This window comes from Arvicola amphibius, chromosome 15, assembly GCF_903992535.2.
Source record: "Arvicola amphibius chromosome 15, mArvAmp1.2, whole genome shotgun sequence".
Classification (NCBI taxonomy): Eukaryota; Metazoa; Chordata; class Mammalia; order Rodentia; family Cricetidae; genus Arvicola; species Arvicola amphibius.
The window spans coordinates 12784882-12800538 of record NC_052061.1 but is presented as its reverse complement, the minus strand read 5'-3'; the positions used below and the strand labels follow the sequence as shown (position 1 = coordinate 12800538).

The 15657-nt window shown below is 43.7% G+C and overlaps 1 protein-coding gene across 1 annotated transcript in view; it reads left to right on the top strand.

Moving 5' to 3' along the window:
• Positions 1-10474, top strand: part of Lonp2 (lon peptidase 2, peroxisomal) — a 78870-nt gene extending 68396 nt beyond the window's left edge. Inside the window, exons 12-15 of the mRNA XM_038312269.1 lie at positions 3587-3729; positions 6698-6905; positions 7289-7479; positions 10064-10474. Of these exons, the coding sequence (XP_038168197.1) occupies positions 3587-3729; positions 6698-6905; positions 7289-7479; positions 10064-10285 (764 nt within the window). The 3' untranslated portion in view covers positions 10286-10474. The remainder of the gene's footprint in view (positions 1-3586; positions 3730-6697; positions 6906-7288; positions 7480-10063) is intronic.
• The last annotated feature ends 5183 nt before the right edge of the window (positions 10475-15657 follow it).

Sequence of the window (15657 nt, the reverse complement as noted above, 5' to 3'; positions counted from 1 at the left end):
GGCTTGCACAGTCAGCACTCTACCCACCAAGCCATCCCCCCAGTCCCACCCCCTCTGGAGACAGGCTCTCACCATGTAGTCCTGGCTGACCTTAAGCTCATAGAGATCTTCTTCCCACCTCTGCCTACTGATTGTTGGAATCCGTGTGCCACCATGCCAGCAACCCCTTAAATTTTTAAAACCCAAGCTATATCCATTGTTCTTACAAGTTAAGAAGTGTCTACTGTAGTTGGACTAGTATTCATTGGACATTGGGTTTGATTTCCAGCACAATAAGAAAAAAATCTTTCCTTTGCTCTTCCTCCCCGCCCCTTTCTTGCTCAGACTGGTTTTTGACTCCTGGCCTGAAGTGGTTTTACTGCCTCAGCTTTGCACGTAGGTATGAGTATAGATGCACACCATCGTGTCCAGCTCAAGTAATCTGGTCTCTAGATTTGCTGCTCTTTGCCTTGTCAAGAAACTCCTAGGCTACCGGTGGCTTTTCTCAGCCGGCCTGTGGAAGTCAGTCTGGCTGGCACCAGGCCTGATCCACCTGTGACAGCCGTGGTCTCAGGTGATGGGTTTCACCTCCCAGCCTCTGTTTCCCTGGGCACGGGTGGAGAGTTGGATCGGCTCAATCCAGAGTTTAAGATTTTAAATATCATGCTTTTCTCATGTGCTTCTTGAGTTCCCAGTCCTTCCCAAATTCCATAACCTCAGGAGGTGACCTAGGTGTTATCAGAAAGCTTTGCCTAAGGACACCATGTTAGTATGATACAAACAGTACCATTTCTACGGAAATTACCTGTCTGTGGACTGCTGCGGGCCACAGTTAGTGGTGTACGCTGTCGGTTCAGCCTTCACCTGCCCCAGACATTAAAATCCTGCTTTTTTTGGAAACAGATACACCTTTCATAATCTCTGAAAGATTATGCCCAAAGACCAAGAAATGTAGCTTTTAAATTTATGCAGCTGGGCTTGGGTAAGCAAGGCAGAGAATAAAAAACCTAAGATTGTCTGCCCCAAGCAAGGATGGACTGCAGGAGCTGTCTTTTGGTATGTCATCAAAAATACCCACAGCTCTTATCTTAAAGGAAATCAGAGATAGTTTATTTTAGAGCCATTTTGAGTGACCATGAACATAGATTATGTTGCCCTAAATTCCATGTTCCAGTGTAGAAGCAGTTTTATAGGGTTTTTTATAGTTGTGTAGAACAAAGGAAGTCATAAATCAAGCTAACTTTAAAATACATGGGTGGGCCAGGCAGTGGTGGTGCACACCCTTAATCCCAGTACTCAGGAGGCAGAGGCAGGTGGATCTCTGAGTTCAAGGCCAGCCTGGTCTTCAGAGTGAGTTCCAGGACGGCCAGGACTGTTACACAGAGAAACCCTGTCTTGAAAAAACAAAAAACAAAACAAAACAACAACAAAAACTTGGTAGTTCCATCACAGAGGCAGATCCATCAAGATGAGGGGAAGTTTTCTGTAGGCCCAGGATGCTAGCTGATGACATCCTTAGCTCTTGGATAGGTGGAGCTAGTGTTCCCCTGTTGACAGCTTCTACAAGATTTTTGGTGGTGCTGGTTTGGCTTTTGTTTTGTTTTATTGTTGTTTTAATTTCACAAGGTGTTGGTTCAGATACAGACTGGGGCAAGGAGTGGCTGTTCCAGAGGCTCAAGGTAAAGTAATTAACCTCTGAACCCACAAAATTCCAGTCTTCACAGCACTGAGCTCAGCCCACCCATCTCTGCAGACACGGAAGTGCCTTTCCAGGAGGTTCTGTTCATAGCTGGGCACAGCTTCTTTTCCGAAATTTTCGTTCACAGGTATTGGGTTTGTGACAGCTCAGGGTGTGGCTCAGTGGTGAAGCAGTTGCCTAGCATTTGCAACTTGTTGCAATTTGTTGCAACAATTTGTTGCAATCAATTTGTTGATTACCAGCCCCAAGACAGGTCACCTGCTTGGACAGATCACCTTACGGAGGTACTGTCCTAATGAAAGATTTGTTTGAAAGGCAGTACTCTGGGCTTTTAGAGACCTGCTACAATTTCCTGAGGTTTATAGTCTAGAATCTTTCTCTTTATATCTCCTTTTTTAAAAATTTTTTTTAAAGACAGAGTCTAATGTAGCCCAGGCTAGCCTCAGACTCAGTACGTACCCTTGAATTTTGGCTACTCCTGCCTCCTGTGCTAGAATTGCAGGCATGTGTCACCGCCTTTTTTATTTTAATGTTGTGCTAGAATCCGGACTGAATGTGTGATAGACAGGCACCCTACCAACTGAGTTGCATTGCTAGCCCCTTCCTCACCTTCCAGAACCTCCCCTTCTCTGCCCCTCACGATTTTTCCATAGTTCTGAGACCTGCTTTCATCTGAATCATGTTCAGTGGCAGAGGGAAAGGGGAAGGGCACACCTGCAGTAACTGACAGCTCTTGCTGAGGGCTCTGTAGCTGGAGACAGTTCAAGAGCGTGCCTGGTCCCTGGGAAATCCACCCACTCCAGCTCTGCCTGCACCTGTACCAGCATCCACACTGGAGCCCCCGTGTTGTGTGCTCCCGCTACCTTACTGCAGTTTTCTGTCTTGAATTTTCTCTGAGCATCTTGGCCATATCCAGAATCAACTTAAAACAGTCTGGATTATCTAGCAAGAAGGCTTGGAAGGTGTCCCGGAAGATAGTAGATAGTTCTTAGAAACTTCAACTTCCTTTTGTTTTCAAACCATTTGAACAGGGAGAAAAAAGTTAATTTAGTGTGTATGCAGTGTATCTTGATCAGACCCACCGCAGCTCTCGGCCCTCACCCTCTAGAGCTCCTCCAGCATCCCCTTCCTGCTTTCACATCTGTAACCCACCGAGTCCAGTGAGTGCTGCCTGGTGATTCTGCTTTCACATCTGTAACCCACCGAGTCCAGTGAGTGCTGCCTGGTGATTCTGCTTTCACATCTGTAACCCACCGAGTCCAGTGAGTGCTGCCTGGTGATTCTTGTCAAGAGCCTTTTCTGCATCTCCTGGGACAGCCATGTTCTGTCTTTTGAGTCTCCTTATATAATTTAAAACAGTTATTGATTACATGTATTAAACCATCCCAGCATCTTAGTTGGAGTTAAATCCAACTTGATCATGGTGAATAATCTTTCTGATATGTTCTTGAATTCAATTTGCAGGTATTTTGCCAAAAAGATTTGCATCTAAGTGCCTTAGAGAAATTTATTTTTTTTCTATCTTTAGTATTAGGGTAATACTAGCTTCATAAAAAAAAAAGGGGGGGAAGTTGGTGATATTTCTTTCTTTGCTATTTTATTGACTAGTTTTAGACATATTATTGTTCTCTGAAAGTCTAGGGAAATACACCTGTGAATCTATCTGGGCCTGAACTTTTTCAGTGTAGAGAGATTTAATTACTACAGTGACCACGTAGAGGCACTTGTGAATACTCCCGTAAGGGCTTTGAAAGACGGTTCCTCCCCCGTGACAGGTGAAGGCAGCCTGTGCCCGTAAGTGCATAGAGGACTGGAGCGTGGTAGTCACTGTGCCTCCCGTTACACTTTCCCACTAGTGAGTGCTCAAACCGGCAGCTCTCTCGGACCTTGTGCTCGTGTTTCTCTTAGGTTGCAGAGAGCACGCGCTGGAAGATGCGGAGCCTGAAGCCATCAGTGACACTGCAGACCTGGCCCTGCCACCTGAAATGCCGGTTCTCATCGACTCCCACGCTCTGAAAGACATCCTGGGGCCACCAATGTATGAGCTGGAGGTGAGAACTCTCATATCTATGTTTACACGGGCGCTTGCTTGGTATCGGGCAAGTAGAGTTGTGGTTTCTGAGGCTGAAGTTCTGTCTTAAAAGGGAAATCTTCCTGTGTACCGTCACACGTGGTAGTGTGAGTCCGTAGGGAGAGAGCGCCATGTCGTCTCCGGGGCAGCTAGGCCGACTTGACTCAGTCACCCCCTCCATCTCATGACTGACTCATGCCTGTGGACTTGCTGCTGCAGGAGAATCCTGTCTTCTATTGTGTGCATCTTAATCAAAGAGGTCTTGTCCTGTGCTACTGAGGGCTTGGGAAGGAGGTGGGGAATCGACATGATCCCCACTGTCTGAAAGCAAGAATCCAGCTTTAGTGTCAGACTGGGGCTACCGCCCACCAGATAACATATTTCGGGACCCTATCATCCTATGGATAATTCCCTCAGGGTTAACCCGAGTGCGGGGCTCACCCTATTACTGTCCTGTGCTGCTTTTCCCTTTCCTACCTTACAGAAGGCCTGAGAGCCAGGACAAGCCAAGACGCGGATGGACATAGTTATAGAATAGGATGTTGAAGCCATTACAACATATTTGGGAAGTTTAGATGTTCCGGGTGCTTTCATAAGAAAGGTTTGAAAAGATGTCTAGAAAATAAATCTGTCAAACCATGCATAAGGCAGTCTCTCGAGCAAAACTTCAAAATCATTACCAGTGATGATGGTTTCCCCAAAGGCTTACAAAGGGGAGAAGAGAGACTCCCTGCAGCTATCTTCCTTGCTCATGTGTTAACTTCTGAACTAGCTTTTCAGCTAACGAGCCTTCCCACAAAGCTCCCACTCACTGGAACTGTCCTTGTTTATTCTTGCCAGCAGATCTGGAACAACCAAAGGCATTTGGGTTCTTTGAATTCTTAAGATACCATGGATTTGAATTTCAAAGTGTTTAAAGAAAAAGAGCTTAGTTTTCACTGTTAGAGTCAAGACGGGTTCTGATTCCGTGTTCCATGGCTTCTTTCTCTAGACTTTCCAGAAAAGGCTAATCCCAGCAGTTCCCTGAGAACTGAAACAAGGGGCGGACACTTGTTTCTGTCTGTCTGTAACCCTTCTCTGCTGATGTTGAATTTCTACCATTTCAACAGCACTGGTAGAGGAACCCAGAAAGAACGGAAAAGAAAAGCTGTGCACAAGGCTTAGTGGTGCTCTTTGTGTCCTTTTATTTTCCTGACACATCTTAGCTATCACAATAGAATACTTGACCAACTTGAATGTAAAGGAGGATTCCAGCAGGCGGTCTGCAAACCTCACTCTTGTTCATCCTCTGCTAACACTGTCCACTGCAGAGATAGGCACTTTGTCCATACACTGTGGCCTGCCACACTTTTATACCACGTTCTTCATCTTTATGTGCTCTGTCAGTCCTGGGGGCCTATTCACATCTATGCTCCTCTAATGTATGCGGGGCATCACTAGGACGCCATGGCTCCTTGTGAAGGGACGGATGGAGTGGCTGTACAATCTTGACGGGCGCATGAGTCTTCCTGTGGACTAAGAGTCTCAGAGAGCTCTCCACATTTGCAGAGATCATCATAGTTATGGGAGGTAAAGCAATGCAAATGTGGCCAGAACTAGATATGCAAATGGTCCTTAAGTATTGATCTTTGAGGTATTAAAACCAGTTGGGCGGAGCCGGGCGGTGGTGGCACAGGCCTTTAATCCCAGAGGCAGAGGCAGGCAGATCTCTGTGAGTTCGAGGCCAGCCTGGTCTACAAGAGCTAGTTCCAGGACAGGCTCCAAAGCTACAGAGAAACCCTGTCTCAAAAAAAGAAACCAAAAACAAACAAAAAACCAGTTGGGCTGAACAAACAACTCAGCAGGTTAAAGGAGATTGTCACCATGCCTGTTGTCCAGAGGTCAGTCCCCAGAACCCGCAGAGTTGTCCTCTGACCTCCACACATGTATTTGGCATGCATGTGCATGTATACACACATAAATGTTTAAAATGCCACTAAGAGGCCCAGTCTAGTATCCACTAACCTTTTCTTGAAACATGCTTCCTCAATCTGCATATTAGTCTAATTGACCCTTTGAGTGGGAAAACAACACCCTGAGCTGTCACAAACCCAATACCCGTGAACGAAAATTTTGGAAAAGAAGCTGTGCCCAGCTATGAACAGAACCTCCTGGAAAGGCACTTCCATGTCTGCAGAGATGGGTGGGCTGAGCTCCCCAGTGGCTTCCCTGATGCCACCGTTTCCACTGCACACACCTGCTAGAGAAAGGCTGGGAGTGAGCACCAGGCCTCCTACCAGAGCCAGCCAGTCTCTGTTGTTCCATAGTGACACAGTACCTATGTCTGGAGACTGGAGTGCAATCAAAGTTAGCATTGCTGTCTTTCAACTGTTACTTTGCATTTTCATATCTGGGATGTGTTAACCTATAGCTTATCACCTAGACTCATAATCCCAGTTAAGCAGCGTGCTCCACTTACACTGCAGCCAGGCCGCACAGGGCTGCCCCATGCCCCGAGTATAGGGGATAACCAAGGAGTGGCAGTGTTTCTGCAGTAGCTACAGCAAGCCCGTGAGAGCTGCTGCTCCCTAAAGTAAGCTTACATACTGAAAACCCAGTCAGGCTTTGGATATGTAGAGATGCACAGTCCAGTAAGATACACTGATAAAGCTACTGTTTCCTCAAAATCAAGGCATATATAATTGAACCCAGCTCTTGGAAGTCAAGTTACTCACCTGTGTTCTAGGGCTATACTGCATCTGGCAAATACTAAATAAGAAGTGTGTGCATCTCTTGTGGCAGACAGCCAGATAGTGAGAGGGTATCTCAAAATAATGTCAGATAGTAAGTTCTCAAAGGGTTACTATTAAGTTTGCTCTGGAAAAGCAAGTCTTACAGGACAGTATGATTAAATGCTCTGGAAATAATTTCTCCATGTTGACACAACTGATTGTTTTTTATCCTTCAAGGTATCTGAGCGTTTGAGTCAACCTGGAGTGGCAATAGGATTAGCATGGACTCCCTTGGGTGGCAAAATCATGTTTGTGGAGGCAAGTCGGATGGACGGCGAAGGCCAGCTAACACTGACTGGCCAGCTAGGGGAAGTCATGAAGGAGTCTGCCCATCTTGCCATCAGCTGGCTTCGAAGCAATGCGAAGAAATACCACCTGACTAATGGTACATGGTCCAGCCACAGTGGGAACACAGCTGGGAAGGAGGGCCCTGGGGTCATGATCCAAGAAACATCTTACACTGTGTGACAAAGGTGACCCACTCAGTAACATCCAGTACTTGGCTTCTGAACGCCTACGGAGACTCTAGTGACCGTGTTAGAGCTGTTTGGCTTAGTGCCTGAGCTAGAAATAAGAGCAAAGGTTTGTTTTAAATCATACTTAGAGTAGAATGAATCTTTCTGTCCAGACCTCACTCTAAGTGCACTATCCATTAATATTTTTGAAGGGTTCATTTATACAAAACACCCATTTTTGTGTTTGATTTTATTCAGAGAAAAAAATAGGTTTAATTTTTCTACATTAAATTTCCCTTTTTCCTTTTTAAAGCTTTTGGAAGTTTTGATCTTCTTGACAACACAGACATCCATCTGCACTTCCCAGCTGGAGCTGTCACAAAAGATGGACCATCTGCTGGTGTTACCATAGTAACGTGTCTCACCTCACTTTTCAGTGGGCGGCTGGTGCGTTCAGATGTAGCCATGACTGGGGAAATTACTCTGAGAGGGCTTGTTCTTCCAGTAAGTATAGAAAACATTTATGTTCTTATAATTTTTACTCAAATTATTTTTAAACTTTTATGAATAATAGTTTGCCTTCTTTCTGTAAACACTTTGGTTTAAAATAGGCATTAAAAATTTAGTGCCTATAATTAATTTTTATTTTAAACTTTAGGTCAAGTAAAAGAAAACCTATCTCTCCCATGTTCCCTTGTCATCTAAAAAGATTTAAAGGGGAAAATATTAGCATGGTTGGTAGGAAGATCAATAGCTTACCTGAACATCTGCAATCTCTCTCTTAACAGTTAAAAGTACATATAAAATCACATTGTTGCTTTTAAGCTCATCCCACACTTTTTTAAGTTCATTTGAGACATCCTAGCACCTTGCAAAAATCTTAGATTGCTGAAATTGGCAAGATTTATAGCAAAACTACCAGGATAAAAATGGGAACAGAATTAAAGTTGTCTTGTTACATTTCAAAAGACCTGACAGGCGATGGTGACACAGGCCTTTAATCCCAGCACTTGGGACACTCTGTGAGTCTGATGCCAGCCTGGTCTACAGAGTGAGTTACAGGATAGCCAGGGTTGTCACATAGAGAAACCCTGTCTCGAAAAACAAGCAAACCAAACAAAAACAACATTTTAAAAAGCCTTCCTGTATCTGTGGGTCTTGGGTTCCAGTACATATCCAGATCTGTCTACACAAAGCTGTGGCTCAATACACAGGACTCGGGTACTTCCAGTGACTGGGTGCCAGGACTTGTCTACAAAAGACTGACAGATCCATAGCAAAAAAGAGAAAAGAGCTAATGTTCTTTACTCTGCAAAATATGAATGAAAATAGATTATAGGACTGCCAGTTAAGATCATTAAAGGGGTCAGGCACACCTAAAACCCCAGCAACTCAGGAAGACTGAAGCAGCATAGGCAACTTAGTGAGACCCAACCTCAAAGTGAAAAAGAGCCAGAGATAAGGCCCAATAGCAGAGGACTTGCTCAGCCTTAGTTCTAGCCACTAAAACAATTGTACTCCAATATTTTCATTCAACCATGCAAGGGCCATGAAGAAAAGTGGTAGAATTAAAAAAAAAAAGCAAAAAACAAACAACTTACTAAGGCTGAAATAAAAAGGAGTCTTTTGCACTTGGGAGGCAGAGGCAGGAGGATCTCCGTGAGTTCGAGGCCAGCCTGGTCTACAGAGCTAGTTCCGGGACAGGCTCGAAAACTACAGAGAAACCCTGTCTTGAAAAACCAAAAATAAATAAATGATAAATAAATAAAATAAAAAGAAATCTTTGGGATTGAGTGTGGTTAGAGAATGACTAGGGAAATAATATCCAGTATAGTCAGTCTGGCATATCCAGCATCTGGCAAGAGTCACAGCAAACAGGAAGATGGACTACAACAAAGAGTAAAAGAAATAGCAGAGCATATCCTGGAGTGGAAAGAGTGCTCAGGCACTGCGAACCACTGGACACTACAGTGCTACATACAGTGCCTTGTTCTTGCTCTCCGTCCAGTGCGAGTGTAAAAATAGACATTTCATACTGGAAGGACGCAGTCTGTCTCACAATTTCCTCTGAAGAAGGCACTCCAGAAAAGCGCAGTCTGGGCCAAGGTGACAGCTGTGTAGGAAGGCCTAAAGCTACTCCTGCTTCTTTCTGTGTGATGCATAGGAGGCCCAAGTCTTCACTGTGGGCTTTCCCAGTCTGTGTAGATAATCAAACATGATACCTTGCTACTTCTAGGGCAAGTAATCCAACCTATCAATCCAGGCAATAGCTTTCTTTTTATGCCTTAGCACTGAAATTCACGTAGCATCTTGTCCATCAGAGGGAAGGAACCATTCATTGTAGGAATAGCTGTTTGTTTGTTTTTAAATCACAAGAGGGGCCAGCCCTGGTGGCACACGCCTTTAATCCCAGCACTTGCGAGCAGGGAACAGAGGCAGACAGATCTCTGTAAGTTAAGGCCAGGGTAATCAACAGGGGTTTTTGTCACGAAGCAACAATTAAAAAACAACCAGAGCTAGTTTGGAGTGTTCTCATTTTTAGATGGCACAAAGGCCTTTGCTTTGTGGTAATGAAGACAATAATCTTGTAACACAACTGAGCATCTTCTGTAAGACCAGTTCATTTAACTTTCAAATCTTTATTTTATAAAACAGAGCTGTGTAGCAAACAATGTACATGTACACATTATATAACATTTACAGCAACATACTTATTTCTTCCATTTGTCATTTCTTTATGGTCAGAACTTCCAAAATCCTTTCTTCCAGCTAGGAATAGTATAACCAAGCTAATGTAATGCTGTTACAGAATCAACCTAAATACAAGGTTGCAATCTCTCACACACACACACACGCACACACACACACACACACGAAGGCATCCATAGACATCATAATTTCAGATTTTCTCATTAAAATATTTAAAATGGAAGCAACACATTTTTAGATAGACCATTAGCCTTTTTACTGGCATCCCAGCCCAGCTCAGACCATAACCAAATGGGAGGTGGTTGAATACCCAAGCTCAGTGAGGAGCAGGTCCACTTGCAGACCATAACCCTTGACGCTGTCTTCTCTCGCCTGGCAGGTGGGTGGAATTAAAGACAAAGTGCTCGCCGCACACCGAGCAGGGCTGAAGCAGATCATAATTCCACAGAGGAATGAGAAAGACCTTGAAGAAATCCCAAGCAACGTCAGACAGGATCTAAGTTTTGTCACAGCAAGCTGCCTGGATGAAGTTCTAAATGCAGCTTTTGATGGTGGCTTCACTGTCAAAACCAGGCCTGGTCTCATTGACAGCAAACTTTAGACCCCAACGTCAGCTGGAATTTTAATTATGAGGTGCCAAGAGGTCCTGGCAAGGCTGGTTTTAGGCACCAGTAAGAGTAAGCAAAATATCCCTAAGTTGTGGACATAATCAAGATAGCAATGAGTCTGTTCAAGTAGCTATTGATGTTTATTACAGAAATATTGGTTTAATAAAGAACTAAAACTAGAAGTGTGGTCTTCAGTGGGATTGGTGTCCCTGGAAAAGATACAGAACAGAGGTTCTCTGTGGTCGCAGAACAAAGAACATGCTAGAAATGTCAACCCTCAGGCCCACTAGAGACCCGAATCCTACTCAAGGATGTGGAATAGAGATTCAGGAATCCCTCTGACGTGTCTGATATGTTTAATAATTGGGTGAGTCAAGTGTAGTGGCACAGGTACTCAGGAGGCAGACACAGGTGGGTCTCTTGACGTTCAAGGCCAGCTTGGTCTACACACCAAGTTCCAAGGTAGCCAAGACTACATAGGGAGACCTTATCTCCAAATAATAACAGTTGGCACATACGCTTAACTCTGGAGACCCATGTAGACTTTATTGGATCCTGGAACCCAATTACTTAGAAGGGAAACTAGCAAAGACAAAACTCTAGGCAACTATTCTTGTTAAAAGTCTAGGATGAGGCCCACATATGACCATACAGGTTCTAGGCTGAGGGAAGCAGCAATGAGAACAGTGGCATATGTTGGCAGTCATTGCAGGAACACAATGGCTTTGGGTGCCTGTAATCTCAAAAAACTACAGGCCCAAGGGAGCAGCTGTGTGTTTCGGGATGACCCCTAAACTTGGAATCCCTGTCTGCTCCTGTGACTCAGTCTGAGGTTACCAGGGTGAAGGCCCCTTACACTTACTGGGTTTCTGAACCCTGTTTCATACATGCTCATGTGTGAAATAACAGTATTATTGCTGATTCAACATGAATGCAAGTAAACAAAATTTTAATTCTAGAGTCAGAATCTTACATTACAAGATTTGAGAAGAGCTAATATAGTTTTGATACTTCCTGAATGAGAATGGAGTCTGCAAGTTACCTAAACCCTGCTCAGGCCTGCTAAAAATCTCTGGAGGAAATACGGAACCAGGACTAGCTGGGGCACTCACAACACTTGATGAGCTACTGACCTCTGTAATCGTGCACAAGAAGCAAAGCAACAATCCACTGTCCTTGTCCATCCAGGGAGCCTTCCCGTCAAGCCCTGCTTCATATACCTGCCTGAGGTGGTAACACATCTTTTAAAGCTCGGGGCCCAGAGAAGGGGCCTAGAAATCAGCACTGACCTACACAGGAAGTTTCACAGGGCAGCTTCTGTGCTGTCTGAAGCATGTGTGCATTTTCTAAAACAGATTTATGTCCATCTTTGTGTGTGTGCGCATGGGCACCTGCAGAGGCCAGAAGAGGGAGTCGGATCCCTGGAGCTGGAGTTACAGGTGCTTGTAAGCTGTCTGGTGTGGGTGCTGGGAACTAATTTGGGTATTCAGCAAGAACAGCAAGCACTCTCAACTGGCGAGCAGTCTCTCCAGCCCATCTGGGATTGAACGGTATGGTTTTTGCTTTTCTAACACTGTTTTTGGTTTGCTAGGCAGGAGGTTTTGATCAGGGAAACTGCATAAAATCCACCACTGTAACCACTTACAAATATTTAATTCAGGGACATCTGTGACATTCAGTGCTCCCACTGTCCACGATTTTTTCAGCACAAACAACTCATTCCCCCAATTGCAGACCTTTTCCCCTCTTCCTTATTCTAAGTGTTTTGAAGTTTTGTTCTTTTCTTGTCTGACATCTCACCAACTTGTCAAGTTCATCTCTATATCATCTATCAAACTTGCTTTTTATGGCTGAACATATGGCACATACTGTTTATCCACTCCTCTACTGTTCTGTGACTGCTGACTATCAACAGGAATGTACAGATCCCTTGCTTTTCTATTATTTTGGGATGTGTGCCCAGAAGTAGAACTTCTGTGGTGGTGCCTTATCAGAATGCCCTCCCAAAATGCATGTGTTCCATTTCTCATTGGAAAGGGCTCAGGAAACGAGCTAGTTACTTTGTACAGGTGCACTTCTCCACCAGGTTAGCATGGGGGCAACATCTGGGAAGTAGGGGCACCTGGCTCCCACCCTTCAACTCACCAACCCTGACCTCCAGCTTCTGCCTCCAGATCTGTCCTTTACTAGCCACAACCAACTTTCTGACCATGCATGCATGTGTCCTTGTGTGTACACAGTGTTGCGGACCATAGTGGGACTTGCACATACTGGGTAAGTATCCAAACACTGAGCTAGAGCACACCTCAACCTCAGCCCCACTCCTCTCTACGTGGCCACACCATTTGGGACATGCTTAGTTTTTAGGTATTAAAGGCAAAGCTATAATGCCATGGTTATCAACTTTCTAAGTATAGTTTCAATTGTTCTGTCCATGTATCATCCCTCTGAACTCTTCTATGTACTACAAATAAGACTCTGCGATCCTGAGTCACATAATAAGCTATATGCAAATTTAGGGCCAAATGCCTTCTGTTTTAGTTGTTCATAAAATATTTAATACCAATAGGTAAATCAGTGACTATAAGTAAAAATACAAGATTATGAATGATATAAAAGATACAAGAATCTTTAAAAAAAATACCAGGTTGGCCAGAGGGTATAGTAGTGCATAATCCCAGCATTCGGGAGGCAGAGACAGGTCTACAAAGTTCGAGGCCAGCCTGGTCTACAAAGTGTCAGGACAAGCTCCAAAGCTACGGAAAAACAAAACAAAACAAAAACCGCCAGGTCAGTTTGTGTGCTGAAAACATGATTTTCTTTCCTCTTCTCTTATAGCAGTTACAGTTTGTATTCTGGACTAGAGGTATAACTCGGTAGAATTCTTGTTTAGCACTGGAGAGGTCACGGCTTCAACTCTGAAACATAAACCAACTTGTGCCATACCACATACCCTCTTCATAATAGAGGTGATACAACTGGGTCTCATTTGCAGCACCAATTCCCAACTCAGAGACAATCACTGTTTGAGCTCCAGGACATTGATTCCCATCTGGGCACAGTAGTTAGTGATGGCTACCATTAATTTCCAATACTAGGTGAAGGGACAGTCACTTTTCATTGCTGTGACAGAATACCTGAGAAAAAGACTTCTTTGGGCTCATGGTTTCAGGCTTCCATCCACAGATGCCCCATCGCTGTGGGCTTGTGATGAAGCAGAACACGGTGGTGGAAAGGGAAGGTGTGCCAGAGTAAAGTTGTTCACCTCATGGCAGCTGGAAGCAGAAGAGCCAGAGAGGAAGATCCAAAGACAAGACACACCCTTCCAAAATACATTCCCCAGTGACATAACTTCCTCCAACTATCCCTCCCCCAACACTCTGTTCAGCCATCAACATCCACTGGTGAAGTTACCAGTGATCCACTTTAACACCATCATCAGGGTCAAGCCTTTTACACCAGCCATTTTGGAAGATGTGTCAGGTCAAGAAAGACACATCTCCCTCACCCAAACTAACTCACGTCAGGCAGTCACCACTGAAGGCAGAAGCACTTAGTGACTCTCCTAGGAAACTTACACAAAGGAAACTATACTATTATTAAGAGGCTTGACAATAAGTTACACAAAAGTATTAATTTTGACAATCTGGGATTATTCACTAGTTTTGCTTAATGAAATAACGTGTCGCATTTCTCAGAGCAAAGGAGAAAGAAACTGTACTATGTATGACAAGAGAAGTAGGCTGTCAGTCTCCGATTTGATAGTTAAGGTCCAACAGTAATACTCTTCTCCTTGATGTATTAACACGTAGTGTGCCTTACAATGATTATTCTTTACTAAAAACAAAAAACAAAAAATGAGCTGCACACGGTTTTGATCCCCGCCAACTGCCGAGAATCCAAGGTCTTACTGAGCAAACTCCAAGCCAGCCAGTGCTGCAGAGCTGCACAAGACCTGGCTCCATAAAAAAGCTATCAAAAGGATTTTAACTCTGGGAAAAAATTGTCTTCGATAAAAATTCACTTGAGACACACTATAGTGCTTGGTATAAAAGCTAAATTGTTTGGGTGATGCCATCTTTAAAAATATTTATTTTGATAAATGATATAAATAGCTTAACTGGACAAGTCAGACAGAACTCTTGTGTTTTGCACACTCACCATGGAACACTGCTCAGTCCACAAGCATCCACAATATCCACACCTTTTCTTTTGAGACAGGGTCTTGCTGTATAGGCCAGCAAGTATATCGTGTGTTATGATCCTCCCCCTACAGCCTCCCAAGTGCTGGTTTGGGATTTTTTTTTTTTAGATAATGCATACAAATAGTGGCAGGACATGTAAGTTAATATACTCTGCACACTGTTACATTCTGATCTTATTTTTGTCCATCTAATGAGATGGTCGCAAATTGACCCCAGGTATGTTTAGTTTGATCCAATGTTGGGTTGGTTTTGGGTGTTTTGTTTTTTCTTTTGGTAACTTTTAAAAAAGGTAGTATTTTTCCAATTTTTTATGTGTACATGTGTTTTACCTATATGTATATCTGAGTACCATGTGCATGCCCGGTGCCCATGGAGGCCAGAAGGCATGAGATTTCCTGGAACTGGAGTTACAGACGGTTTTAAGCTACCACAAGGGTGCTAGGAATTGAATCCAAGTCCTTTGGAAGAGCAGCCAGTGCTCTCCAGCCTGCTTTTAAATTTTAAATTTGGATTACTTACCAGATTTTTCTCTCAGGAATCTGAATAAATTTCTATATTTTATTTATAATCATTGTAGATGTTCCTGAAGAGTTCTAAAATTCTTTGAGGACAGAAAATGAGGAATGACTGTCACTTTTTCTAAATTAAACTCACCTAAGTGTACATAACATAAATGTGAGTTTTCAAGTTGTTTAAAAAATTGAAGCAAAAGTAAACTTCCCCCAACCACTGATACATAACTGAACTAGCCCAGGATTTAATTTAATATGACAAACTCAAGCTTAAGAGATGGAGGTGTAGCATGAGAGGCCTTAGTTTGATCCTGGGCAACACAAACAGGAGTATTTTTAAAAGCAGAAGAACAAAGTCAAGGATAATCATGTATATCTACCCATAAAACTCCTGAACGATGCTGAATGGTGGTGCACGCCTTTAATTTCAGCACTCAGGAGGCAGATGCAGACAGATCTCTGTGAGTTCGAGGCCAGCCTGGTCTACAGAGCAAGTTCCAGGACAGGCTCCAAAGCTTCAGAGAAACCCTGTCTCAATACCCACCCCCCAAAAGTTCCTAAAAGACACCAAAAGGGTCAAAGCAATCAATAGAAATTATCTACTCTAAACAATGTAAAGACAAGAGTTCATTTTTGTGTACCAAATCT